This window comes from Aphelocoma coerulescens, chromosome 4A, assembly GCF_041296385.1.
Source record: "Aphelocoma coerulescens isolate FSJ_1873_10779 chromosome 4A, UR_Acoe_1.0, whole genome shotgun sequence".
Taxonomy (NCBI): Eukaryota; Metazoa; Chordata; class Aves; order Passeriformes; family Corvidae; genus Aphelocoma; species Aphelocoma coerulescens.
Genome location: NC_091018.1, coordinates 1,046,987 through 1,074,279, shown reverse-complemented (window position 1 = coordinate 1,074,279; position 27,293 = coordinate 1,046,987). Strand labels below are relative to the sequence as shown.

The 27,293-nt window shown below is 59.4% G+C and overlaps 2 protein-coding genes across 5 annotated transcripts; both read right to left on the bottom strand.

Moving 5' to 3' along the window:
• Positions 1-297: 297 nt before the first annotated feature.
• NOX1 (NADPH oxidase 1) lies at positions 298-5,013 on the bottom strand. 2 transcript variants are annotated; one of them, XM_069015007.1, is made up of 13 exons: positions 4,948-5,013; positions 3,850-3,945; positions 3,359-3,469; positions 3,194-3,278; positions 2,973-3,118; positions 2,714-2,895; positions 2,389-2,527; positions 2,199-2,291; positions 1,806-2,032; positions 1,564-1,726; positions 1,331-1,477; positions 996-1,120; positions 298-816 (listed from the first exon to the last, which is right to left on the bottom strand). In XM_069015007.1, exons 1-13 carry the CDS (start codon positions 4,990-4,992, stop codon positions 690-692), a joined length of 1,686 nt encoding a protein of 561 aa, XP_068871108.1. In that variant the 5' UTR covers positions 4,993-5,013; the 3' UTR covers positions 298-689. The 2 variants fall into 2 exon arrangements, with proteins under 2 accessions (XP_068871108.1, XP_068871109.1); XM_069015008.1 differs by lacking the exon at positions 4,948-5,013 and having other exon boundaries at positions 3,845-3,871.
• Positions 5,014-6,072: 1,059 nt separating this feature from the next.
• XKRX (XK related X-linked) lies at positions 6,073-17,018 on the bottom strand. 3 transcript variants are annotated; one of them, XM_069015012.1, is made up of 4 exons: positions 16,946-17,018; positions 11,186-11,540; positions 8,823-9,082; positions 6,073-7,411 (listed from the first exon to the last, which is right to left on the bottom strand). In XM_069015012.1, exons 2-4 carry the CDS (start codon positions 11,476-11,478, stop codon positions 6,666-6,668), a joined length of 1,299 nt encoding a protein of 432 aa, XP_068871113.1. In that variant the 5' UTR covers positions 11,479-11,540; positions 16,946-17,018; the 3' UTR covers positions 6,073-6,665. The 3 variants fall into 3 exon arrangements, with proteins under 3 accessions (XP_068871113.1, XP_068871110.1, XP_068871112.1); XM_069015009.1 differs by having other exon boundaries at positions 11,186-11,274; XM_069015011.1 differs by having other exon boundaries at positions 16,942-17,015.
• Between the last annotated feature and the right edge of the window lie 10,275 nt (positions 17,019-27,293).

Here is a 27,293-nt window from a genome sequence, read left to right as displayed (position 1 = left end):
ACCAGCCTGCTCAGGGAGTGGGGTTTCCCTCCCTGCACACGCTGGAGCAGAACCTGGTGGGAGCTGCAGTGGGAGCTGAGCTGTGTGCTGGGTGCAGGCTCGCTCTGGGGGGTGCCATGGTGGCAGCGAGCCCCTGCAGAGGGGTGTCTGACCCTGCACCCCAGAGGGTTTGCTATCGACCAGCTCTTCTATTGCAGCCCTACAAGGGGGCAGAGCATGGGCTCCTTCCTACCTGCACAGCTGAGTCACTACAGAGGCTTTCATTACAAAGAAAAGAAAGTTTAATTTACTCTTACACAAAGCACTGTTTAAACCCTGAGGGGCACTTTTGGCCCCTGACACCTGCATGGATGCACATGCCCCATCCCCGTGCCCTGGTTCTTTCCAAGCCGCTGGGCTGCTGCTGCTTCCCGCTGCTCCGGCAGCAGCATGCAGCACGTGTGTCTGGTTTCTCAGTGAGGGGGCTGCGTGGAGCTACAGGCCCACTTGCTCCGTGAGGACCCCTTGTACACCAGGACAGGCAGGCAGCAGTCTTTGAACCTGGAATTTCTCATGGAGAAGGAGTACCTTGCTGTGTCTTGCCTGGCTTCAGTGCATGCACTGATGCTTATCCCTGGCCTTGCTTTGGAAAAGGGCTGAGGCAATCCAGTCAGGGTCCCTGCCTGCTGGGGCACCAGCCTCGCTGCCACTTAAAAGTTTTCCTTGTTGAAGTAGAATTTGACCTTCCTGGGGTCCAGGCTGGAGTGCTGGTGACAAGACTTCTGCAGGCTCTTTGCCAGGGCCTCTGGCCCACAGAGGAATACACCGACCACTGACCTGCAAACAGCATGGGGCTGTCAGTGCCAGGCGGGCAACTCAGGGAAAAGTGATTTAAAAGCCTTTTGAGCCCCCTGCAGGGGATAGCACACCTCTCCCAAAGCCTGCCCAGTGCTGAGTGCCAGGGTGGAGGGGGTGCCTCCAGCTCCAGCATCCCAAGTTCCCTGCTCAGCTCTCACCTGGGGTGGGCTGCAGCCACTGCTGCAAACTCCATGTTCCACATGGGCCGCCCGAAGATGGTTTTGTGCCTGAGGCCCGTCACTGTGTCCGTGGTGGTGTCGAAGTGGAGCGCCACGTTGTTGGCCTGGCCAGGCAGGGATGGTGAGAACCCCAGGCACCACCCATGAGCCCCCTTCCAGTCCCTCACCATGGAGGAGCATCCATTGTTGATCCCACCAAACACCATGCCTGGACTTCGTGCCTGAAACCATTGTCATGCTTGCCCTGCCCTTCCTGCCCAGCTTGGCCACCCTGTGTCCCCTCTTGCAGACGTGCCAGCCCGTGGTCGACTCACAATGCTGGTGTTCCAGCCAGTGAGGAAGAGGCGGTAGGTGAGAAAGTCTGCCTTGCCCGACTCAGCCATCTTGTGCTCCAGGGAGGCAAGCAGGTCGTTGAACCAGGCAAAGGCTCCTGTGTCCCGGCAGAGCCAGTAGAAGTAGATCTGGGATGCAGGAGGAGAGGGATTGCTCAAGGTGGAGCAGAGCTGGAGGGAGAAACCTGCAGCTGGTCCTATGGGACACTCCATACCTTCTTGGTTTTGAGGGTCTGGTCAGCCTGCTGGAACTTGTACCAGATGGACTTGAGGATGGAGGCGAAGGGGGTGACGCCGATGCCCGCTCCCACCAGCATGGCCACCTCGTACTGGAACACGTCCTCGCTGGCCGTGCCAAAGGGACCATCCACCTCGATCCTGGCCAAAGCAGGGCCTGGGTGAGACATACGGCCTCTCCAAATCCCTGAAATGACCTGTTGGGCACTCCCCAGCCTACCTGGCTATTTCCAGCTGGAAGGTGTCAATGAGACGCTCTGTCCAGTCGCCAGCCGCCCGGATGTGGATGGAGAAGAAGTCCTCCTCGGGCGCAGAGGTGAGGGTGAAGGGGTGCCACTCCAGCAGGGAGATGGCGGGGCAGTTGACGAAGATGTACTGCCCCACCTCCATGCGGAAGCCTTTCTTCTGCATCTGCAGCTCCAGCACGCGGGCGGGGTGCATGACCACCTGGGGGCACGGGCAGGGCTCAGCGCCTGGCCTGGCTCCTGTCCCTAGGAAGGGGCGATGGCCATGGCCCCTGCCCGCCTCCCCATGGCCACCACGGCGAGGAGCTGTGGCACCGATGACTCCAAAGGCAGGAGCTGGGATAGGAACGGGCTCCTGCACCACCCACCTTGGTGACAACCACCTTCTGCTGCGCACGCCAGACGCGCAGGATCCGCTCAAAGACGTAGAGGATGATGGGGGCGAGAACCCACTTCCAGGACTGTGAAGATGGTGGAGACCAAAGGATTGGGAAAGGCCGGAGCATCCCAAGGGCAAGGGAAGAGCTTCTCCCCACAGCCATCCCAGCACTGCCCTACCTCGGCAGGGATGCTCCCGAACTCAGGGTCTTTGCAGCAGTCGTGGGTGCAGTTCTGTTCCCGCTGCGGGAGGTACTCGGCACATTGGTGGGGGGGCACCTCTGCCATGCTCTGCTCCGTCTGCCCACGCACCAGCCCACTGCAGGGAGGCGAGGGATGAGCCCAGGGGCCAGCTTCTGCTCCTAGCCAGGGCTGAGCCGCACTGCGTGAGGCCGGCTGGGCTAGCCCTCCCTGGAAATGGCAGTCCGCAGCCCCACTGGGCTCTCCCCGCAGCTGCCCCACTGCCCCTCGCTGTCCTGCCCTGGGGAATGGTGAGGAGCCTTACGCAATGCCGTGGATGACGAGACCAGCGAAGTAGACGAGGAAGAGGTGGTGTGTGTACCAGAAGAGCTCGAAGTAGTTCCTGCGGATGAACTCGGTGGAGGACGTGACCATGAGGATGAGTGCCAGCGTGATGATCACCCCCGTCAGCCCCGGGATGGTCGTGAAAGTCACGTACTCGACGGTCTGCAGGGGCAGCAGGGTGGGTTAGGGGGGCAGGGGACAGGTGGGGGTGGGTTGCTGCATGCTGAGGCCGTGCTCACCGTCTGGTTGGAGTGGATGGGGTTCAGCCACTTGTTGCTGCCCTGCAGGTGCATCTCGGAGAGGACAGCGGGGAGGCTGCCGTCGGTGGCTTGTTGGCTCTGGTTGTAGCGCTCCAGGTTGAAGAGGTGGGCGATGGTGTGCACAGCTGGACAGGGGACAGGCAGTCACCCACCAGGTAGCTCCAGTCCCCACTGTTGCCCCACCCCAGTGCAGGGGGTACCTGTGAGCAGGGCCAGTGCATAGGCCACCAGCTTGTGGAAGGTGAGGTTGTGGTCCAGCTGCTTCCGCAACGTCCGCCTGCAGCACTGCAGGGAGAGGCAGCGGTGTCAGGATAGGGACAGGGACGGGGATGGCCGCAGCGGCTGTGCTGCCACGGGACACTCACCGAGCAGGTCCCACGGAGGAAGGAGAGCAGGTTGCGGCAGACGGGCAGCAGGATCAGCATGCTGTTGAAGTTGAGGCACTTGGCTGATGCTCGAGCCCATGCCAAGGCGGACTGGGGAGAAGAGCGGGGTGAGCACCACCATCCCATCGTGCTGTGCCAGGACTGGCTCAGGGTGGGGCCAATCAACGCTGAGCTGGGACTGAGTGATGCTGGGCTGGGAACTGGGATGGAGCGATGCTGGGCTGGCATGGGGGCTGGGAGGGGTGATGCTAGGCTGAGCTGGGATGCTGTTGGCCTGGGACCAGACAGGGATCAAGACAGGGACCAGCATGGTGCAATGCCAGGCTGGGGAGTGGGATGGAATGATGGTGGGCTGGAAGAGGACAGAACATGAAAGGGGTGTGGGATGTTGCAGCCCCCACCCCAGTGCAGCAGGGCCCCTAGGGGCTCGTGTGCCTGGGCAGGCAGGATGCCATGGGGGAGCACCTTACCCCAAGGATGGCCCTGGTGTAGAAATACTGCTCATCCCGGTCAAAGAACAGAAAGTAGTAGGTGAAGAGGAAGATGTTGATGCCCAGCCAGGCTGCCTGCGGGGGAAAGTCACAGCCTCCTGTCCCGGGAGCCTCTCATGCTGCAGCACTCAGGGACGGGCGCAGCCAGAGGGTGTCAGGACAGTACAGTCCCCTCCTGTTTCCTTATGAGCTGCCCTGTCACGAACAGGGCTGGGATATGGGCCCAAAGGTGAGGAGAGGTGTGGAAGTGTTGTAACATTGCTATCTTGTCACACACAGCTCTGTGCATCACCTGTGCATGAGGAAGGAGGAAGGGCAGGAGCAGACAACGCCCGTGTAACGGGAGGGCAGATCTGGAGGGTAGTCAGGGCTGTGTGGGGAAGATTCTGGGAGAAGGAAGTTTCCCAGGGAGCTGGCTCACCGTGTTGCTGTCCCCTGCCTAACGCCACTACACCCCACACCAGCGCCTCTCACAGCTACTGAATTTTTGCAGAGGTCCAAACAAAAATCAACCTGCCGTGTATTTGGATTTTGGCTGTTTTCTTTTTCTTTTTTAAGTAACTTCAAGAGTTAAAATAGCCCAACTCTCTGTAAACCCCCACGTTCCCGTGCTTTCACAGCTCCTCACACAGTGCTGAGCAGCTGATGGGTGCTGGCCAGGCAAGCTCTGTTACACCAGAGATGCTGCAGCACGGCACTGGCAGATGGTCCCTATGGTGCCAGCTCCTCACCCTGCCACGAGTTCTCACAGGATCCTCCTCCTCTCAGAAGGGGAGAAGCGAGTGGGAGGCTCCCAGCCAAAGCGGCTGGGCAAAGCAGCAGCATTTTTAACTTTTCCAGGACCCCCTTTCCCGTGAGCTGTGTTTTCCCTAAGACTTCAGTTTTCCAGAGCCCATCCCTCCCCTGGCTGCCGGGGTACGGGGGTTGGCTGAGCAGAGGGGACGCTTGTCTGTCCCCACAGCCCATTCCAGGACAGCCCATCAGCCCCCATCTCCCCCACGAGCCCCCCAGGTCCGTAGCCCCCAGAGTCCCCCCGCACTGCCCCACCCCAGTGAGCCCCCAGCCCCACACACTCACGAGGACGGCGGCCGAGAACCAGTGGTTGACCAGCCAGTTGCCCATGGTGCGGTGTCCCCGCGCCCGCCCGCGCCCGCCCGCGTTTTATGGAGGCAGCAGGCGGTGCGACAGTGCCGGCCCCGGGAACGGCGCCGCGGGACTTTCCCCTGAGAAGCCTTTAAGGAAATGCTGGCGGCTTCAAAGGCCACCTTCCAGGAAGGCAGGGCTGACCCCATCGCCGAAACGAGCCCCCTGTGCTGGCCAGGAATGTCCCCCCGCTGAGAGGTCCCCTGTGGCCCCACGCCTCGGTGACACACGGTGTCTGGCAGCTCCTCTTGGGGTTTTGCAACCTTTGAGGGCAAAACCGGGCTTTTTTTGGTAAGGTAGGAGTTTGCTGGGAAGAAGTTGCAGAGGATCCGTCCTGTGCCTGTCTCAACCACTCTTGTTTTCCCCCGCCTCCCTCACCAGCCTCCGCTGCCCCTTTTGCAGGGAAACCACCAAAGGAAGAGAAGCATCCTGGGGTCACGGCACTGTGCCGGTGCCAGGATCCAGCCCGGGCATCCATTACAGGGCGGGTGATTTAAGACTGAGCACCAGTGGTGCTGCACCTCCATGGGCCCCCCAGGGGAGATGAGCATCCTCAGACCAGCACCCAAACTGAGCTGACCCCAAAAATGGGTGCTGGGGGGGCATGTCACACTCCTGGTTTGGGGCCAGGATTCCTGGGTCCCATCAGCATCCCCACTGCTATGCCAGCCACCCTTGCCCTCCTGCCTGCCCTCCACTGCAGGGCCCTGAGCTCTGGGGTGTCCAGTGCTCCAGCTGGGAACAGCAGCCAGTTGTGGGGCTCTGAGCCTGGAGGAACAGGTTGGACAGGATTGCTCCTTGCTGGCATGCTGCTCTCTCCTGGCCTGCAGCCATGGTCACGCTGACGGAAGCGCAGGATGAGGCCAGCCCCCATCGCACCATGCTCCTGAATCTTATCGGCTCCATCGAGGGGCTCCCCCCCATCCCCCTGGCACAGCCCCATTTCGAGGCCTGTGAGCGAGAGGGTTACATGGAGAGCAGGTGTGTGAACCCATGCCAGCCCCAGCGGGACCATCCCCACCCTCTGCCTGAGTCACTGCCAGCACCCAGACGCGCAGCCACAGCAAAGTTTCTTTACTGCTTAGAACAGTCCCAGTGGCACCCGTGGCCCCAGGTCACCGTATGCACCACAGCAGCAGGTGGGGGTGTCGGGACACCCCAGGGGCTGCACAGCACGTGGCAGCCAGATTGCAGTGGCAGGTGGTTTGGGCACCCCTGAAGCTCTAGAATGATAGAATCATTTGGGTTGGAAGGGACCTCTAAAGGCCATCTAGTCAAACTCCAGAGATGGGCAGGGACATCTTCAACTCGGCCAGGTTGCTCAGAGCCCCATCCAGCCTGGGGCCTTGAATGTCTTCAGGGGTGGGACATCCACCATCTCTCCGGGCAACCTGTGCCAGTGCCTCACCACCGTCATTGTAAAAACCTTCTTCCTTATGTCTAATCCAAATCAACCCTCCTTCATGTTCACATGAGTGGTCCTGGGCAGGCAAGCACACTCCTGTCCCCCTGCCACCGTGGGGATGCACTGGGACCTGCTGCCACTGCAGGACCAGGCAGCGCTCGGCCTGTGCCACAAGCACCCTCTGGCTGCTGGTGCAGCCCAGTGCTGCCTATCCCCATGTCCACAGCTGGCTGGAGGAGCCACGTGCTCAGACAATGCTGTGCCTCACGCCGGGCTCAAAGGGTGCCTCGAGGCACAGAGGGGTCCCTGGCGATTGCCGGCGGCAGCACACACAGTGCAGGAAGTCAGCGACGTTGTGCCGGAAGAGCTGGCGGCAGGGGTGCAGGTACTGGTAGAAGAGGAGCATGAAGTAGATGCCCAGGCAGTAGCCGAGGAGGAGCTGCAGCACCAGCAGTGGGGTGCAGACGTTCTCATAGACATCAGTCTTGAAGAAGTACCAGAGGATGACGAGGGCCGTGTTCTCCGCCAGCCGGGCCATGTAGTACACGGCCAGGCGGCCCCAGTTCTGCGACTTGTCGATGAGGTCTCGGTCAGCTAGCTTGAGCTGCACGGCTGACCAGCAGAACATGTTGATGCTGGAGTAGAGGAGGGTGAAGGCACAGAGCACCACCACCGTGCCCAGGCGGCTGAAGTTCTTCTCGATGTTGTCAGGCAGGCGGTTGCCGCTGCGCCAGAACTGCACCCAGGGCAAGAAGAAGACCACCAGGAGGTTGGCCAGGGCGATGGGAATGATCCAGTGCTTGAAGACGGTGCTGAAGAGCACGAGGACGGCGATGCGGGTGGAGATCTCCAGGCTGCGCCACAGCACAATGCAGATGAAGGCCAGTGGCCGCAGCTGGACCTTGTAGTCATCATACTTGACCTGGATGGCCAAGATGTTGCAGACGAGCGCGCCGTAGGTGACTGACACCAGGCAGATGGCCATGAGGACGGCTGCAGAGGGAGAGAGCAGGGGAGTCAGGCAGTGTTGGAGACCAGGCTGTGTCCCGTCTCTCCACTGCCTGGGGTGCAAAGTGTGGAGTGACAACCCCCGGTGGGAAATACGGGGTGCCAGTCCTGGGGGAGAAGCACAGGGTGCCAAGCACCAGGGCTTGCAGCAGAAGGAACAGCTCATGGCTGGTGGTGACAGTCCCCATGATGAGGCAGCTGCAGGGGGAGCAGCAGGAGGCTCGGCTCCCCAAGGCTCTCCCTACACCAGTGAAACCCAAGCCTTGGCCAAACCGGAGCCATTTCTGTGGTTGGACCATGCCCCAACCCCCCTGCCCTGTGCAAGAAATGCTGCTCAAGTGTAAGTGGGGCAAAGTCTCTGCTGCGAGGCCCTCTGCCTTCATCCCAGCCAAGAGCCACACCACTGTAGCCCCAGAAGCATCCCCAGAGCCAGCCTCATCCGAGGGCTGCAAAGCCAAGGTCATTTGTAGGGAGTGCTGGCAGCTGCTCACATTCAGCGCAGAAAAAGTAGAAGAGTGCAGCTGGTCCCATCCGTGCTGGCTGCCAGCTGTGGGGCTGAGCTGACACTCCAGCTGCGAGGGAATCACCCAAAACACATCATTTGGTGTTTGCTTCTTGCATCTACTGCTAGAGGAGCACTGGCACTCATTCTTCCTGTGCGTCTGCAACTCCCCAAAATGCCTTTGCAGAGGACCAGTTAGGGGGTTTCTACGGGGCATCTCCTGTGCTTCCCTTTCTGTGGGCACAGATAAAAAGGTCTGGGCTCCCAGCACTGCTGGGAGAGCGGGTGGGTGAGGGCAGTTCCTTCACCCAGCACTGTAATTGGAATGGTGCAGGAGCACGCCTGCATGCCCAGCTCGGTACCATGCCAAAATGGGAGTTAAAAGTTTGCTCTGGCATATCCACCCCCAAGCACATAAACATCCTGGGAGCAGGCGAGGGAGCCTGGGAGTGGGAGTGCTGGGCTGGGAGCTCTGGCTGTTAGAAAATGTGCAGAAATAGATCCAATGGAGGGACTTTAAGGAAGCCAGAGCCTGTAGCTAGATGGAAAAAAATGAATGGAGATCGAAGCAGGCTAGGGCAGGGACCTGACCCTCTTATGAGACACAGTGCTGAGTGGATGGTCTGGTTCTGGAGGGCAGATATCCACAAGCACGGGTCTGGGAGCAGAACCTGCCACCTCAGTCATGGCCAGCTCCTCCCACTTTGCATCACTGCAAACAGGAAAGCAGAGATCTGATGAGTGCCCAACTTCTGTGGGTTGTGCTCCACATTTAGGGGAGTCCAGTGGAAGCTGTGTCAGTTTGCCTGGATGTCACATCGGCACAAGCAGCTAAGGAGCTGCCGGCGTGCCCTGGTGGGGTTCCTGGGGAGCCCACGTGCCAGGCGCTCTTACCTCGGGCAACAGGGACGTACTTCTCCAAGACGCTGATGTAGAGCTGGAGGGTGAGCTGCGGGGTGGAGCCCAGGAAGGCCTGGATGACGGCCACGCGCTTGAAGGCGTTGCGATGAGTGGCCAGCCGGCGCTCCGAGTGGCCCACCTCCTGCTCCATCTCCACCTCGTAGCCCTTCCGCAGCCGCCGCTTGCGGGTGATGGTGACGTAGGGCTCCTCCTCCCTACCTGACCAGCAGTACACCAGCAGGGCCTCCATGCACCTGTGGGGACACAGGAGCTGTCACCCTGCCAGGCTGCCCACTGCCCCCCACTCCCAGCAGCTCCAGCCGCCCCTTGCCTCGTGCTGGCCAGGCCCTGCTCCTGCTGAGTGCAGCCCAGCTGATTTGGGCAACTGTTCAGCAGTGCTGTGGGCAGTCCCTGGCTGGTCACACCAGGACCATGGGGATGCCCAGTGGCTGCTCCTCTGCTCCAGCACTCAGGATGAATCATGTTGGCAGAAGGGCAACAACAGCCCCAGCGAGGGCTGAAACAGCTGCTGGAAGAGGTGCAGCATCCAGGGTACAAAGCAGTGGCTCTGCTGGGAGCTGCAGCTACAGGAAGGTGTTAATCACCCTTGGGTCTGTTTTCCCAACTGGCAAAAACCTCTTCCTCTAAGCAGAGGCGAAAGAAACTGTGATAGTGTCTTTGATCTCTCATCTTGAGCAGAAGAAGGCTTCCACGCTTCCTCCTTGGTGGGGACAGCAGGAAGGGGAGCACAGGGTGAAGCCGTGTGTGGCATGGGCAGATAAGGCAGCGCTTCCGCCGCCCCTTCTCCGTGGGGCCCTCACGTGTGGGCACAGGTGTGACTTTCTGCCGTGCTGCTCCCCGCTGCAAGGACAGGGGGACCCCCAGCCCCTCCACACAGCCATAGGGCGGGTGTGCATGGCCAGAGGCAATCAGCTTGGCTCCTGCTCGGGGACCAGCTGGCTCTGGGACCAACAGGACATCGTTATTTACGAGTGCTTATCAGGACAGCACAAATTGCTGTGTATCAAACCCAAAAGGAGTGAGGGTTTAGGATAAATTCTCTCGACAGATCAGGCCAGCACTCACAACTCTTTGCAAACTCTAACAGGAAAATCGTTTCATCCCAAAGGTCTGGCTTGAAGAGTAGTCCCAGCTGGCTCCCAGTGCCCTGCCAGACCTTCTCAGCAGGCTGGGCTCCATCTCCAGCCTGAGCAGCCGGCTGAAGCAGCCTTCCCCAGGCAGCCCTGGCTGGCTCTTACAAGCAACTGGGCAGCACTGTACCCATCTCAGACAGCCTTGGTTGGTGTGGTGAGAGTCACGACACTGCTGTGGGCCAGCACAGGCTGGCAGCACTGAGGCAAGGCCCCCCAGGTGGCTCTGAGACGTGGTGACGGGGACACATCTGGCGCCCTGCTTGTTTCCGGTGACAGAGGAAGTGCAGAGCAGCCCACAGTGGTTTTGGAGCTCTGTGGGTACAGCGAGCCCCAGAGCGTGGCTGCTGGCCTGCCCTTGGGGAAGGAGCCTCACAGAGATGTGGCTTTGCCATGCCTCCTGTTGTGCATTCTCATGGGGCAGGCTGCCCAGGATGATGACAGCCCAGGAGGCACCGCAGCATTCCCAAGGAATGAGGGATCAGCTTGTGCAACATCCATCCAGCCCCTTACTGTCCTCTTCCCAGCACAGTCCAGTGGCCCCTCAGTTCCCATGCCAGCCCCACTCCTGCACCTAACTCTTCTCCTCCACCTCCCATAACCCCACTGAGTCCCACTCCTGGCCCTATGCAGGACACCCCAAGAATCCCACTATGTGCCCGAGGGCGTTGTCCAAACGCTTCTCGAACTCAGGCAGGCCAGGTGCTGTGACCACTTCCCTGGGGAGCTCCACCACCCTCTCTCTGGGTGTAAAACCTTTTCCCGATATCTAATCTAAATCTCCCCTGACTCAGCCTCATACCAGGTCAGTATTCACCTTCAAGCACCCACCGGGGATTCCCATCTGTGCTTCCAGCACAAGGACGGTGATGGCAAAGCCAAGAGGCTGAGTGAATCGCTGGCTGCCTCCCGGACCTTGGGCAGAGCTTTCCCAGCAGCTGGGATACAACAGGGCGGCAGAGCCGCGTCCTGCCCGGAGCGGGGTCCAGCAGCAGGAGCAGCCGTAGCACCAGCGGCGAGCAAGGGGCCCCCGGGAGCAGCAGCGCCGGGGAGGAGGGCCGGGGAGCGGGCAGCAGAGCTCCGGGCACGCCGGGCACAGGGCAGCTGGCAGACGGCGCCGGGTGCCCGTCCTGCCCGGCACCGCTCCCTGCTCTCCCCCGGGTCCGCGCAGGGGTGCCGGGGGTGCCCGCGCCCCCCCGTGCTCACCTGATGACGGGCCCGAGCTGCAGCAGGTGCATGAGCAGGACGAGCGGGCGGTCGCGGCTCAGGTCGCGGTGCACGAAGATGAGGGTGAGCTGCACCAGGACGGAGGGGCAGAGCACGAAGAAGACGGTGAGCGCCAGCCAGAAGCGGTCGTCGGAGTGGCCGTAGGAGAGGCAGAGCACGGCGGCCGCCGCCCCCTCCCCGCAGAACAGCGCCGTCGAGAAGACGATGCCGAGCGGCAGCTTGGCCCGCGACGGGGCGGCGGCGGGCGGGCAGCCCCCGCTCGGACCGTCCATGGCGGCCCCGGCCCGGCCCGGCCCGGCCCGGGCGCTCAGCCCCGCCGCGGCGCCATCCCGGGCTGCAGCGGAGAGAGGAGCCGCGCTGCGGGGCGGGACGGGGCGGGGCGCGGCTCCCCCGCCGCACCGAGCCCCGACGGGCGGCCCCGCACCGGCCCCGCCGAGCCCCGCCGAGCCCCGCGGCCCCGGCACCGCTCCGGGACCGCCCTGACGCGCCCCGACCCCCCCCAGCCCGGGGTCCACCGGCCGGGCATCCCCAGCGGGTCCATATCCTCCGGCCCGGGGCCCCGGCTCCTGGTACCCCAGCCCTGCCCTGGCCACCACCCTCCTGCTCCGGGAGCCCCGTTGCTACTGTGCCCTGGTCCCCATCAGGTGTGATGTCCCTGCCCCAGGACAGCCCCACTTGCACCCTCTGCCCCAACACCCCTGTCTTGGACCAGGATCTTCTACCGAGGACTCCCCATCTCTGCAGGGAACCGCCCCCCCAGGACACCCCCAACATGGCCAGGACCCACACCCCAGCACCCCCCTGGAGCACCCACCTGGGGACTCCCATTCCCCAGACACAGCGCTGACAATCCCATGCTACACCTTGTGTGTGCCCTGGAGCCTTTGGAGCCCTGCCCAGGGCCCCCCCATCGAGTCCAGGCCCGATCAAGTCCTGGCAGTTACCAACACCTCAAAATGCAGCAACATATGGAAGGTCCCTGCAGGGGAGAATTGTCAGGTAGCCCCGGGGACACTGGGGTCCCACCGTGGGGCAGGAATGATGCCACTGTGGGTGCCAGCCTTGCCTGAATCAGACAGCCGCCAGAGAGCTGCCTGCACTCACCCCCACCTCAGATCCGGGGCCTGACCCCCGCTCCAGACCCAGAAATGGAGCTGGGCCAGGGCACCACATGGCCCTGAGCTCGATGGGGCAGCATGTGGGAGGGAGGGCGTTGTCAAGGCAGGGAGCATTTTGGTATCTTGCAAGACAAGCTGTGTCAAGGACACCCCTTCAGGTCCACAGAGCACCTGGTGTGTGTATCAGGATTTGGGAACTATGTTACAGGGGAGATGTAGCTGCTGTATCTTGAATGTTCGTGCTTCCAGATGTGACCTTGTGCTATGGCTGACTAAGAGTGCTTTTCCCATCACCTTCAAGGACCCACCCTCAAGACAATGGGATATGTGGACTCGCTGGCGGAGCCAAACCTCCCACCACTCAGTCCCACCTCCCTCCCGTGTGTCCCACCTTGATCACCCGTACAGTGGTGGGAACACCGGGCTGTCTGGGCTGCTCCCCACCTCCATGGCCATGGGGGTCCCTGCTCTAGCAGCTGCCTCCAGCACCAGCCCTGCCCACCTTTCCCCAGGAGCGGTGGTGTGCGCACAGGCGGGATGCACACGTGCTTTCCTGAGCACCCACTGCCTGCCAGGTCACTCAGTCCAGCCTGGGCACATGCTGGCTGGCTGGGACAGATGGGGCAAGGCAAAGAGTGTTTGACATCGGTCCATTTTCCCCAGATTAGGCAGACCACGAATTTTTAGGCAACTTTTAAAAGGCTCTCGGTGCTCATCCCTCAGCAGCTAGGCCAGCTCACAAGGAGGTGCCCACGTTAGTGATGGAGACACTGCCCACTCACCTGCCCCATGCAAGCCAAGAGCACAAAACCTCCCAAACCACACACACAAGAGTTTTCCCCATTTCACCAGTCTGGAAGCATTACCAGGGCTATTGGGCTTGTCAGCAGCAGGGCTGAGAATAAAACCACCTGAGACATTGGAGGCCACATCTCCCACAGCAACAGCTCCCACACAGAAGCAATCCCTGTCCCTGCAGCTGCTCAGAGCTTTTCCTTCCAAGGCTGAACAGCTGCTTTGGGAAACCACAAACCCCATGAGCTCATGGGGACTGGCCTGACTGGCGGGAACAGGAGATCTACGTGTGACCATTCAGCTCTGGTATGATAGTTACATATTTTCAAGCTGTTTTTGGAAAACATCCTCTCCAAAAAAAAAACTCTGGCAGGGCAGAGGGTGAAGGGAGCAGTGTCCAGGCAGAGAAGCCCGCCACCAGCTGACTGGTGACCGTGGCCAGCCAGGGTGGGAGCTGTGCATGGGAGCAGTTGTGCCTGGCTGGGTGCTCAGCCAGTGACAACACATCGGGTGGCACTGCCAACTGCACCCACGGCGCTGTGTGAGCAGCAAGAGCAGCGTGCCGTTTGTACCATTTATGCAACTTCCACTTATCCAAATTAAAAGCATTCCCCAGGAGTCTGGCAGGTCACCAAGCCCTCAGCTGAGCAATGCCTGGGCTTCAACTCATCATATTTTTAATTTCAGCTTCCCCTGCTTCGTGATGAAATACTTAAGAGCAATTGTTTAAGCAAGCAAGAATTCCAGTCCTGTATCCATAAGCCCCAGAAGCCGTCAAGAGGAATGGAGAGACAAAGCCTCACAGCATTTTACACACCAGTTATTATCCCATTTTCTGTCCCAAGCACAGAGAGGCAGTGAGCTGTTCACGCTGTGAGTCACCTCTACAGCCTGACCCCACCTGTTCACAGCTCAGTGCTGTAAACAGCAGACAGACCATAAAAGTGATGTGGGTCACAGATAGCACCAGCCAGAGCTCCTGTCCCACTGCCCTGCCACTCCCTGTCCCTGCCAACTCAGTGCCCGTGCCACTTCCTGTGAGCCCAGCACAGCTGGGGCTGCACAGGTGCCCTGGGACACCCCTGTCACAGAGCAACTGCCTGACCCAGAGCTGCCACAGGCCAGCAGGGACAGTCCAGGGGCTGGGGACATCCTACCCAGGTGTCCCCACTCTGCAGTGGCTGCATTCTGGACCAGCAGAGCTGTTGGCTGCTGACTGGCCTTCACTCTGGAACCTCCCAGGAGCAGAACAGCCCCTGGGCTGGTGGATGTGAAGTGTTATGGAATCACAGAATCAGAGAATCTCCTGAGCAGGTAGGGACCCACGAGGATCATTGGGGATGGCCAAGGCACCAGCTTGAGTCTCACTACCACGTGTGGATGTCAGTTTTCCTGTGGCCACAAGTGCCTGCCCTGCCCTGGAGAGCGTCCCAACTTCATTAATTTCTTAATCCTGGCCTTCTTTTATTTTTTTTTTTTAATCCCAGTGTTCACACAACACACGTTGCACAAAGGGCAGTGGCACCCACTGTGTGAAACCGCAGGGTTTGCTGTGCAGCTTTTCCAGCCCCTTGGATGTGCCAGGGCATTTGTGTGTGTGGGGTGGGAGCAAGCTTCCTCACCAGCTCTCACTCTCAAAATAGCCCCGTCTGCTTTACACATGCCTGCCTGCCTGGCGGCTCAGCTCCTGTATAAGGAGAAGAGAAAACTGTTTGGAAAAGACAGGGAGCTCTGAGCCAGACCTTTAAAGAGCCCAGGTGGGGAGAGCTGCCAGCCTGCTCCCCAAGCTCTCCTCTCTAGGACCCAGAGCAGACACCGCTCCCAGGGCGCTCGCTGGGACATGCCGAGAGCACGCTGCTGCCTTCCCAAATATAGCCCTGCACACAGAGGTGGAGCAGCTGCTCGGGGTGTGGGGATGGCCAAGCTCCCTGACTTCAGGGCTGAAACCTCCTCAGGAGCACAGTCTGTGCTGGGGATTAAACATTCAGCTGGTGCCACACGCAGCGACAGTGGGGATGTGTTGATCAGCCCCATGTGCTGGATGAAGTGGAAATCACAAAGCGTCCCCCAGCTTGACGGGTATGTGAGACGGGACACAGCTGTGTCCCCTCAGTGCAGCCACGCTGCCCTGCCGGCAGGGCTGGGAGGTTCCCAGGAATCTGTGAGCTGGGAATTTTTTACTTAGTTTGGAAATAGCTTTTCAAATGACTGGTTTCCACAGCCTAAACTGTTTGAATGTTGCATTGCTTTCACAGTAACTCAGCTGTATTTTTTCCTGCCCCAGCAGTCTGTGGAATAGTTTCTGGTTGGGGAAATATTTATTCCATTTGCTTCATCATGCGACTGCTTTTACTGCTCCAGTTCCTCATCCAGCTTCACTCTGAACCTGCAGGGAGAGAACCTGGTATCTGTGCTGAGGACCTCATCCCTCTAAATCTCACTGGAGGCTGTGCTGAGCCCACTGGGATCTGGGCATGGAGCTCAGTGCTGCCAGGGCCGGGATGCTTGCAGGCAAAGCACAGGCCATTTCAGTGCTGCCTCATGGCTTCAATTCTTTAACAGGAAAGCAGAGTTACCTTTGGGTGCATTTATAGGTCTTTGCAATAATTACACATTTTGAAGTCGTGCCTCCTTGGCTACAGTCCCAGCACAGGCAGTGGGTGATGCTGTAACACTAAACCAGGCAGGAAGGGTTAAAATTACCTTTAATTAACCGATTCCCCCGGCCCTACCTGCTGTAAGAGTATACAGAGTGCTAACCCAGCCAGGCTGCGCCTGCGTGTGCCCTGGGCATCCTGGCAGGTGGGAGGAATAGTTTATACTCTCCTATCCCCATGCAGGAAAGCAGCAGGAGCACCACCATGCTCTCAATAAAACCACTGTAGGAGCCTGGACAGGGCTTGTAGCCACCGCAGGGGCTTCCCAGAGCCGTGTGCATGGTGCAAGAAACAAGGTGGCAGCTTGTCTTGCAGCAGGGAGCAGAGCAAACAGAGCACTCGGATCCAAGCCTCTCCTAGAAATTTGTGTATGCTTTGGCTGAGAAGCACGCTGCCAGAACTGGGTGAAAAGCAAACAGCTCCCTGCATGCTTCCTGCCTGCTTCTGCATCCAACGTAGGGTGATGGTGCCAGTGTGGGGGAGCAAAGAACACTCTGGAAAAAACAATCTCCCTTACCCAAAAGAGCTCGGGGAATGGTTGCCCACAATGGCTCATGGCAGTAGGGTGCAAACCATCCCCTCTCCCAGTGCCATTCCAGCAAGCCGCTGCAGTGCCCCAATTCCTCACCAACAGGTCTTGGTGTCACAGGCTGTAAATATCCCGTGTTCCCAGCCTGACTGTGGGGCGTTTGCCTGTAATTAGCTTTTGGGATTTGGGAGCTGGTGTGATCCGGGGTTATCGTTAGCCACCAGTGCTGTGCTGGGATTTAAAGGGACAATGCAGCTGTCTGCATATCTACCACCTCAGTGTGCTGTCATATGACACATTAAATAGAGAGAAGAGTCTCTCCTCAAAGTCTGTGTGCGTCCTTGCCCACCACAGATCCCTTTTCGGGCAGAGTCAATGAGGTTCCAATCAAAGCAGAACAGCTTGCTAATACTTCTGCCAGGACTTTCCGGTCTTTGCCATCACCTTGGCTTTGGTGTCACCTCAGCTCAGGGCTCTCAAGGCTGCAGGCAGCCCCTATAGCTCTGCCCACTGTGTTCCCTCGTGAGCCATCATTCCCCACATCCAAGCTCCCCAGCCGTCCCCCCCACTCTGCTGCTTGCCCCAGGGGTGCTGGGTGGGGTTCCCAGTGTGCCCGATGCCGGCCGGGGCACGTACTCACGGGGTCTAGTGAAGCCAAGGCAGGGCAGCCCGCCAGCCCGCGGCCATCTGCGCTTCTCCGTGGTCCCTGTGGTTTCGCCTCATTCCCTCTCCTGCGGCACTCCAGCGGGCAGAAATAGCCCCAAAGCACGTGCTGCCTTCCGGGGAGCGATGCCAGGACCAGGCAGCCCCGGGGCCCCGGGCACAGCCCTCCCTCAGGGGCTCCTGGCAGCACTAGAGGGTCCAGCCCAGCACCGTGCCAGGGCACAGCCTGGTTATAGCTCTGGTGAGGAACATCTTCATTTATCTGCCAAGATAATAAATTCTGCCTTAGAGTTTCTCACCTGGCAACAGTCACCAAGGAAACGAGAATGGCTGCTGCGGGTCCCTGCTGGCACCGCCTGGGGAGCCCCAGTGGCCCTGGCAGAGGGTGTCCGGCTGCACTCCGGCTGGCTGGCTGTGTGGGCAGAGGGCCAGCTACCCACTCGTAACCTGAGCGCAGGCCCAGCAGAATGCACGTCAGTGTGGGCTTGGCCCTTGTGCCATCTCTCCGGAGCTGTGTGGGTTTCACCAGGTTCGGGGTGGATTTTGAGGTTTTCCTGGCTGTTGATCCTGGTGTGCATGCATTGGGAGCCATGACCTGCAGTTGCCTCAGGCTCCTGGGGGGTTTTCCTGTCCCCAGCACCAGTCTGACCAGGGATTTTGGACACTTGTTTTAAAAGCAGTGGCATCCCAAGTGCTCAGAGATCTCTGGAAATCCATTGGTGCCAGAGGGAGATCAGATCCTGCTGCCCCTCAGGAAGATGAGCCGCTGCCTCCAGGGCTGCCTGACACATGGCGCTTCCCTATTTATAGCACCTGTAGTCATGCCCCTTCCCATCCCTGCTGGGCTGTCCACTCACAGTGCCACCCCTAAACACAGAGGCAAGAGCTGACACTTGGAGCAAATCATTTCAGCCCTCATACAGCTAATTCTGCAAAAAGCATCCCAGCCCCATGCTGTGTGTGAACCTGCCACTGCCGCTGCTCCCAGCAGGCTGCTGGCACAAGCACGGGACAGGCTGGGAAAGGCCATCAGGCTGGGGACAGGGAAGTGCAGCCACTGCCCCACCATCAGCAGCACAGGGGTGACCAGTCACCTCAAATATGGCACATGACTGTGATATTAGAACAGAAATTTCATCAGCCATTAACCATGCATGGCTCCCTGCCCATGGCACAGATCTGGGGCAGCTCCCTTGCCCAGGATGGATGCCGAGTTTCCCAACAGTGTGTGGGGCTGGAGAGAAGGGCATGGGGCTCATCCTGGGCTTGCACCCCTGGGGCCAGGGCAGTATCTCAGCATCTTTGGCCCGTGGCTGGTGCTCAGCTGGTCGAGGCAGTGTTGCTGGTGCTGGGTGGTTTATCACGGACTGAGGTGAGCCATCAGGCTCCCTGTTTGCTCCCAGGTATGGCCTTTGAAGGATCTCATGTCTTTGTCCCTCTGGACCCCACTTCCCCCCCACCAGAGCTCCTGCAGCTCAGACATCCCTGTGTGACTTCTCCTCCACACCCATCAGTGGCAGCAAGCCAGGGAGGGCAGCTCTGGCTGGGAAAAGAAGCAGGAAACCTGAGAAGCAAGATAAGAGCTTCAGAGCTGAAGATCAAGGAGCTGGGACTTTTTTTCCTCCACTCCTTGCCCTGTGGTCTGAAGGTCCCCACCACATCCCTGCTCCCAGCCAGGCTCCTGCTGGGGCTGGCTGCTGTTTCTACCCCAAGCAGCACAGGACCTGCTGCCACTCAGGCAGTGCCATGTTAGGGCACAAAACACAAGCAGTGAGCAGTGATGTTCCCCAGCCCAGCTCAGAGAGGACCCTGGGTGAGCAGCAGAGCTGTGCACACCATGAAGGGGATGCTCCTTGCAGGGGCTGCAGAGAAACATCCCCTCAGTGATCAGGCAGCAAGAAGCCAGGGACACCGTTCCTTAGAGAAGTCACTAACTCAGCCCATGTGGGCTGTCAGGCAGTGTCCCCACCACAAGCCATTCTCGCCAGGGATGGAGACACAAGGCTGCCAGCACCACGAGGCTGCAGTGGGGTGGATGAGGCAGTGCCGTGTCACCCAGCGTGGCAGGCAGTCCCACAACACGCCGTGTCCCAGCAGCCGCTGGCCTGGGCCGACCCACCAGGATTAAGGAGCCTGCAGGAGTAAGTAATTTAAATCCAGATTAGATTTAAGCAGCTGCTATGCAAAGGGCATGTGAGCAGAGGCTGTGCAGTGGGGATGAGCAGGTGAGAGACTGACTGGCACCCCTGTGATGTGAGGGGCTGTGAGAGCAGGGTCTGGCTGGCAGGTCCGTGCCCATGGGGTATTGCCCAGAAGGACAGATTTTGTCTCCAGGCTTGGCTTGTGCGCACCAGACCGGAGGCAGCAGTGCTGTGCCGTGGGACAGGACAGCCCAGGATGAAGAGAGAGCCCAGGCAGGAGGATGAAGCACAGGCACACGCTGCGCTGCTCACTTCGTAGGTGCTGGAGAGAGGCCACCCCTCTGCACGGGGCTGCAGACCATGTTCCACCTCTTCTCCCACTGCTGGTCGTGGCTGCAGGCCATACAGGAGCCCGTCAGGTAGGTCCCTGTGCCCACTCCCGGGGCTCCTGGGGATGAAAATATTTACCCTTGTGTTTATGAGCGGTGAGGGCACCAGTGTGGTGACAGGGTGAGACAGGTGCCCATTGCAGGAACTGTCCCCAAGCTGCTGAGCAAGGCACAGCGTGTCCTCGCTGCCCCCCAGCAGGCAGGAGCTGGCAGGCAGGGGAGCAGGCTGGGCAGGGATGCAGACGCAGGGAATGGTTCCAGTGGGATTCCATCTCTGCAGAGTCAGCAGCTCCCCAAGAAATCTGGGAAGGATGCACTGAAACACCTGCCTTGTTTGCATGTGTCAGGACACCCAGGTTAATTCCCTCATGACAGCACTGCAAGGAGGTTTATGGTCCTTTCCTTCCGGAGAGGACACCTTACGTGCTGTAATGCTGGAGGTGCAGCTGTGCCACCTCTGCTGCCATGCAGCCTGGTCTGTATGTTTAAGGAAGAAAATGATACTGCAAATAACTACAGTGGCTTGTCAGTGGCAGAGAAAATGTTGTTTGTGTGGCTCTGGTGGATCACGTTGCTGGAGACTGGACAGGGCTGTTTAGCAACAGGAAAAACACCTGGGTCCAGGCAGAAGCTCATAAAATCGTCCTTGCTACCTTTCCCTACCTGCGTGTGCTCAAAACTTACTGCCAAGGAAGGTGTAATCATTGACTGCATATAAGGAAGAATCATGTGGGCCTGTACATATAATTGCTTAATCCTATATGATATGAGAATAAATCCTTGCCATAGGAAGCACCTTGAAGGCTTTGCAGTGTGGCTGTCCCATGGTGTTGGGGTGGCTCCAGGCACTTGTGCCTGTCCTCACCCTCTCCTGGGCACCAGGGATTGTCCCTGCACTTGCCCTCAACTCAGACAGAACCTGTGTCACCCTCCTGCCTCTCTCCTGGCTGAAATGTAGCTGCCACGGGCAGGGTCCTTTGCCTGGGGGCCTGCAGTGGTCACTGCTCCCCAGGTAGCACAGCCTTTTTCTGGGATGCTCACCTGCTGTTGTTGCCCTCCAGGAAGGTGACTCTCCTTGTCATGGGGCTGGACAATGCAGGGAAAACTTCTGTCATCATGGACATAGAGAGAGGTGAGGAGCAGCACAACCCCAGAGCCTGCCTCAGATGAGGCAGCAGCTTTATGGTCCTTTCCAGCCAAGTGCCCAAGCTTCGAAGGACCAAGACTCCTGAACTACAGCCGCTGTTCTGGGGAAGTGTGCAGGGCACCAGCCGTGTCCCAGGCAGCCCTGGAAGAGGGAGTGGGGATGTGGCTGGGGCAGGAAGGGCACAGGCATGCTCCTGGGCTCCGGGGCAGCTCTCTGCCCTCTCCACACCCGCAGCGCTGGCCGGCGAGGTGCTGCGCGACACGCAGCCTGGCCAGACCCGCCTGCGGGTGGACAGGTTCGAGGTGACGCTGGTGGACCTGCCCGGGGGCCAGCGCTCCCGCAGCGCCTGGCGCAGCCACTACAGCGAGGCGCACGGGCTCCTCTTCGTCCTGGACTCCGGTGACCTGGCGCGGGTGGAGGAGGCCCGCAAGGTCCTGAGCCGCGTCCTGAGCCATCCCGATGTCTCCGGAAAGCCCCTCTTGCTGTAAGACTGGGTCGATGGGATGCAACCTCTGAGGCAGAGGGTGAGGGGTGGAGTGGGAACCTGTTGCTGGGGTTGGGGGCTGCGGCGGGGGTGTGCTGCCCAGGGAGCTGTCGGGGAGTGCCGGGACATGAGGACCCCAGCAGTGCTTGGGAGATCGGAGCATCCGTGGAGAGGAGCTGAGGAGGGGGCTCCAGTGCCAGGTACGGGCTGGGGCGGTGCTTCACCTAATCGCAGCCACACCGGGAGACAGCGCGCAGCCTCCCCCGCCGTCGCCCCGCGAGGCACCAGGGGCCGCGGTGACGGTGGCGGCCGCTCTTCCCGTGCCCCAGGCTGGCCAACAAGCAAGACGCGGCGGCCGCGCTGCTGCCCTGCGAGCTGATCGAGCGGCTGTGCCTGGAGCGGCTGGTCAACGAGAACCGCTCTCCCTGTCGCATCGTGAGTGCGGGGCTGGCTCCGCTCCCCGCTCCCAGTGCCCGCGGGGCTCTCGCCGCCGCTCGGCGCTCCCCGCGCTGATCCCCCCCGCCCGCCCGCAGGAGCCCTGTGTCGCCAAGCGGGTCCCCCCCGCCGGCCCGGCCCGCGCCACCCTGCAGGGGCTGCGCTGGCTCCTCCGCGCCGCCGCCGCCGCCCCGGCCCCGCCGGCCGCTGCCCCGGTACCTCCCGCCCCGAGGGCCGCCCGAGCCGGCCCGCCCGCCCGCAGGTGGGTGCGGGGCTCCGCGGGCGCCTGTCCCCGTCCCCATCCTCCCCCCGCAGCGCTCGTTCTCACCCCGCTGGGCTCTCTCCCCCAGGGAGCGGCCGTCCCCCGGGGAAGAGGGCGCGGGGAAGAACGGGGAGCACCGGGCAGCGCGCCCCGTCTGCCGCCTCCTGCCCCTGGTGAGTGAGTGACACCCCCGGGGTGGGACGGGGTGGAAGAGGGGCTCTGCCACCCTCTCCTCATTCTCCTTTCCCCGCCCAGGAGGAAAGCACTAAGGGCCCCAGGAGGAGGAAGAGGAAGGTGAAGAAGAAGGGCTTGGGGCAGCCAAGCCCAGCCGAAGAGCTGGAGGGACCGGGAGTAGGGGGTGACAGCCGTGCAGGGGCTGCCGGGGGGCTGCTGCTCCCCAACAGGGTCGGGCAGGAGGAGCCCGTACTCACCAGGATGGCCACTCCCCACCCAGGTGAGAGGGGACTATGGAGGGGTGCCAGCTCTGCCGGCACCAGCATGTCAGGACCTCCCTACAGGGAGGTTGCCAGGCCTGGCAACGTGGCAAAATGCTGGACCACTGGTCCCTGCCACCTCCATCAGCTTTGCTTGCAGACCAGCTGAGTGCAGAGCCAGGTCAAAGGAGTCCGAAGGGGAAGAGGAGAGACATCTGAGCATCTCCACATGGGAGGATGCATGGAAGTGATGGAAGACTGCAAACCCACCAGCAGCAGTCCTCTCAGCTGGCTTGGTGACAAAGGCATCCTTGCTCAGGTATGGTGCCTGACATTTTTTATTTCTCCATCCAGCACAGGGCATGAAAAAGAAAAAAAAGAAGAAAATCAAGAATAAAATCAAGTCACAGGAACCTTCTCTGGAGCAGCAGCATGAGGAGGCCTCAAGCACCTTTGGTTGGTATTTCTCAGGACAGATTTTGCTGAAGCATCAGGGGTCTGGCCTGCTGGCAGTGGGGCGTGAGCTGTGCAGGGACACTTGGCCATGGGGTGCTTGGTGTGGGGACATGGGCACAGGCAAGTGCTGCTGCAGGGCAAGGGAGGGGCTGTTGTGGAGGCAGATGCTGCTGCCTCTGCTGTGAGGTGGGATGCAGGGAGGCCACATGAGTGCACTGTGCTGGAGCCTGGGGTGTCCCTGCAGCCCTCACCCAGCACAGGTTGCCAGGTGGACAATGGAGCTGGTCCCTGGTCAGTGCCTGACTGCTCCTCTCATTCCCAGATTTGTATCGCCGGGCGATGCTGGCTCTGAAGATGAGGCAGGAGCAGAGGAAGCAGACTTCAGCCATCGCCCCCTGAGCAGGGGAGGCACAAAGCAAGGCGTGTGTGCTCCTAGAGGACCCAGACTGCAGTGGCAGTGGGACCCACGCTCATGCAGAGCTGCTGGGGTGCTTGGCCACGGCTGGCAGAGCTGGGAAATGGGTCCTGGGGCATAGACAGCACCATTGTCCCCTGCATGGCTTGAAAACCAGGGATCCACAGGGGCGAGCCAAAAGTCCCTTTGTAAGATGCCTCTCTGGCAGCCGGGCTGCAAATTCATCTGAAAAGGGAACAGCCGGCCCCTTGCTGCCCCCTGTTAGTATTCTGGGGAAGACTCCGCTTAAACCCGGGTAAGTCTGTGGAGGAGAGGAAGATCCGAGCAAACATCCCAGGGGGAAAGCCTGTCTCTTGAATTGCCCTATGCCTTGGGAAAGCTGTCTTGGCAGGTCAGGGGCTGACCTGGCCCGTCAGTCACTCCCTGGATACTGCCTGGAACAGTCTCATTTCCTGATGGTGAAGGTGGGAGGGCAGTCCCAGGTGGTCTGCAGAAGAGCTCCGCCCAACCCTCAGCCACATCTGGCAGGGCTGTCAGGACCCTCTTCACACACTGGAGGAGGGCAATGCCCGCGTTTGTGCATCCTGCAGCCCGACAGTGAAAATTTAAGTTCAAGCAGCTGGTGGCAGAGGCTGCTGGAGGCTTCTTCCCCAGGATCGTTCCTCCTGATCCTGCCATCCCTCCAGGAGACACATTGCAGCAAATCTTCCCGTGTCACTGGCAGCCCGGCACTGTGCTGCCCCAGGTGGTCCCAGATGTGCGCTCGGCTCAGCTCTGAGACGGGACAAGCAGCAGCGCATCGCGTCCCGACACAACCCGCCTGTGACACACCGTGTCTGTCAGACTGTGCTGTCCCGGGGCCCGAGCCGGGCCGGGGGCTCGTGCTGCCCGGCTGTGACAGGGTGCCTGGGCCGGGAAACCAGCCCTCAGCCCTGGGAACACCTTACGTGGAGCTGGGAACTGGGTGTTGCAGGTAACGCCTGCAAGTGTTAGAATGTGAACTCGCGTCAGTCACCTCTGTTCCCGTGGTGGTTACTGATTAACAGGCACTGCCTCTGTGGTCCGGGGGAAGGCAAATCACTAAAGCTCTTCCCTTGGCAGGGCTGAAAAGGGAGAAGAAGAGAAACCGTCTACTTTGCCTTGCCAGCCTGCCATAAAGTTCTGTCGAACTCTGCCGGATTCAACTGTTGGTGACTACAGGGATTATTTGTAAATAAATTGTAAATAACAACAGCAGAAGTTAATACTGCCCTGTAAATACAGCGCTTCCAGCAGCCCCCTGTCTCAGCCTGGTGGAGTTCCCTGCGATGTGGGTGCTGGGGCGTAGAGGGTAAAGTGGGGACCTGTGCTGTGATGGAGCCTCTTCTCCTGGGATGGGTGTCCCTGGGGGTCGTGTCCAGGCTGCCAGCCACGTTCCTTCTGCTGGGGTCACAGATCTCCACAGCATCATAGGGAGAGAAACATTAAAATGTATCCCCTCTCACACCCACTTCTCGCACAGCCACTGGGTTTGGGACGAGGCCAAGCACTCCCAAACAGCTGGGACCACGAACCAGCCCACGGCCTGCTCACTGCAGCTCCAGAACCGGGTGGGGAGCAGGAGCAGAGTGGGTTTGGGAGCATCTGGCACGGGCGGCTGCAGCCAGCTCCCTCTGGTGCTCCCTGCAGCTCCCGGCACCGCAGCTCCTTCCCTCGAGCACGGAGTGCCCCGTGTGGCACCCACAGCCAGAGATGTCCAGCAGGACAAGTCCAGCGGCAGAACTGGCCCGGCTGATGCTGCTGGGAAACTTTCCTTGGAGCCAGCTGTAAAAAAACCTGTCAGGTTGACCTAACATCTTTCCCCAGATATAATGATCTCCAGCCTGTGGTGCAGACAAGCAGTGAAAACGTATTTCAAAATCAACGCCCTTTACCCTGGTGTTTCCATGGGTGTAGAGCACCTAATCCCAGGAGACAATCCTGGTCTGCATCAAAAAGGAACACAACTTTCATCTTCTTTAGAAGGTGAGCAGCAACAACTCTACATTAAAAATGGTGTATCTCAAAGCATCTCAGAAACAGCTTGGAAATGAGGTCTTGAGATCTACGTGACCAAAGATAAATCAAAATATACTAATTTATGGCTAATCTGGGCCACTGGATAATGGGCTGGGCTGCTCCTGGCACATGTGAGAAGCAGTGGCTGTAGCAGGGGGTGCATGCCTGGGGCAAGTGGGGTGGGCAGGGCCTCTTTTTCCATATTTCTCCTTTTATTTATCTTACATCCCAATAGCTGAATAACCAGCTAGGGCAGGAGGTGTCTGGGAGGCATGGTCCTGGTGGCACTGCCTGCTGCTGGGGGTGAGGTATGGCCCTGCCCAGGCTGGTCCTGGCATGTCTGATCTGCACCGAGGCCAGGTGTGGAGCCCAGCAGCAGTGCGTGGCATGAGCAGGCATCCCCAAAAATGAGATGGTGCTGAGTGGTACCCTCCCATGAATGCTGGGTTTGCTGGAAAGTGCTGGAGTGCCAAATGTGCTGAGAAGCAGGAAGCAGTGCCTCAGCAACTGCTCTGGAGAGACACACTTTCTATCTCTTGAGGACAGTATCAACAGCATTTTCTACAGGGAGTGGCTGGGTGGCACAACCCTGCTTTGCACTGCAGCCCTTGGGATTATCTAGCATACCCTTCTTTTCCAGTTTCCAGAGGAGCTGACTCAGGAGGGTCAGGGTAGGCAAAACATGGTGCCTGGTCCCACCAGCATTGTCGTGGTGCCACAGCCTGGGCTGGGGCTGTGTTGTTGTAAACTGGCATGTGAGTCTGCATTTCTACAGCTCTTGATTTTGCTCATTCAGAGACCCATATCTGCCAAGAGGGTCACCAGCAGCTCTCTCCACAGCCTGTGTCTTTCTGAGCCTGAAGGATGGAGAGAAGGAGAGATGGAGGGAGTGAGTCTGCACCCGGCTGAGCTTTGCAGAAGTCGATGACTGTTTGTATGCTGCCAGGAGGAGATGAAGAGATGTTTGAGCAAATGCCTGTGGGAATACACCTCCCACCTCCTCATACCAGCATTGCTTTGCACAATTGGATTCTTTCCTGATGCTTGTTATCACTATCAAAATTTATATGTGTGGGCTGAAAGTTGAAGAGTGAGACTGCTGCTCTTCTGTGAAGAGCACTGCTTGGTCACTTGTTTAAAAACACTGCCAAGTCCTCCTGTGTACAGGACAGCACCAACCTTTCCAGGCAGCAGGAAGACCTGGAGGACAGCCTGTAAGAGGGGATCGTGTGGGGAGGCTGTCAGCTCCTCTAGTTCCACCCATGGCCCTGCTGTGCTTTCTCCCATGTCATTAAATTTCGCTTTCTGCACACTGGCTGGGCTTAGCCAGCAACTACACTTTGTATTATAACCCCTCCTTGCTCCACTCTACCCCCAGAAGAGGATGGGGAAGATGATGTTGACTCTGAAATCTCCCCTGAGAGCCCTTGATTTGTCCCATACACATGGGCAGGGCAGGAGGCTCCCCAAGGCAAGTTGTTGTTGACATGTACAGGCATCTCTCCTGCTGTACATCCACTGTTGTTTTTTCAACAAAAACTAAACCATGTGTTTTCTCCATATATATTGGTATTTCCAGGGGAGAGTGAAACCATCGTGGATTTCACCACTGTTTCCAGGATTCTGATGGAGACACCCTTTGGCAATCAGCCTTCCTAGCACCTGCAGTGAGGATGCCTCATGCTCCGAGGGGCAGGACAGGGAAGGTGAGCCTGGTCCTGGGGTGCTCCACACATCAGGGAGCTGTGGGGCAGCAAAACCCCGCAGCAGCCAGGCCTGATGAAGGAAAGTAACTCAGAGACAGAGATTTGTGATGTGGGAAAAGCATGGCAGTTCTTTGACCACTCCTTCACTAACCCAAATTGATAGAAGAAGGAGCCAGCAAGTGGTTTTTGAGAGCATCTCAGACACTGGAATTTGAACTTTGATTTAGGGCAGTAAAAGGAATTAACTGCAAGTGATCCAGGTTAATGGGTGTTTTGCAAGGCAAGTGGAATGGATCACATCCTGTGGGGTGCCTGCAGGTGATTCTCATTCCCCGCCAACCCATCTGTAAATCCCAGCACCTGTTCTGGGGCATATAAACAGCCAGGGAAACGCCTGTGTTTTTCTGGGGTGTAGAGCC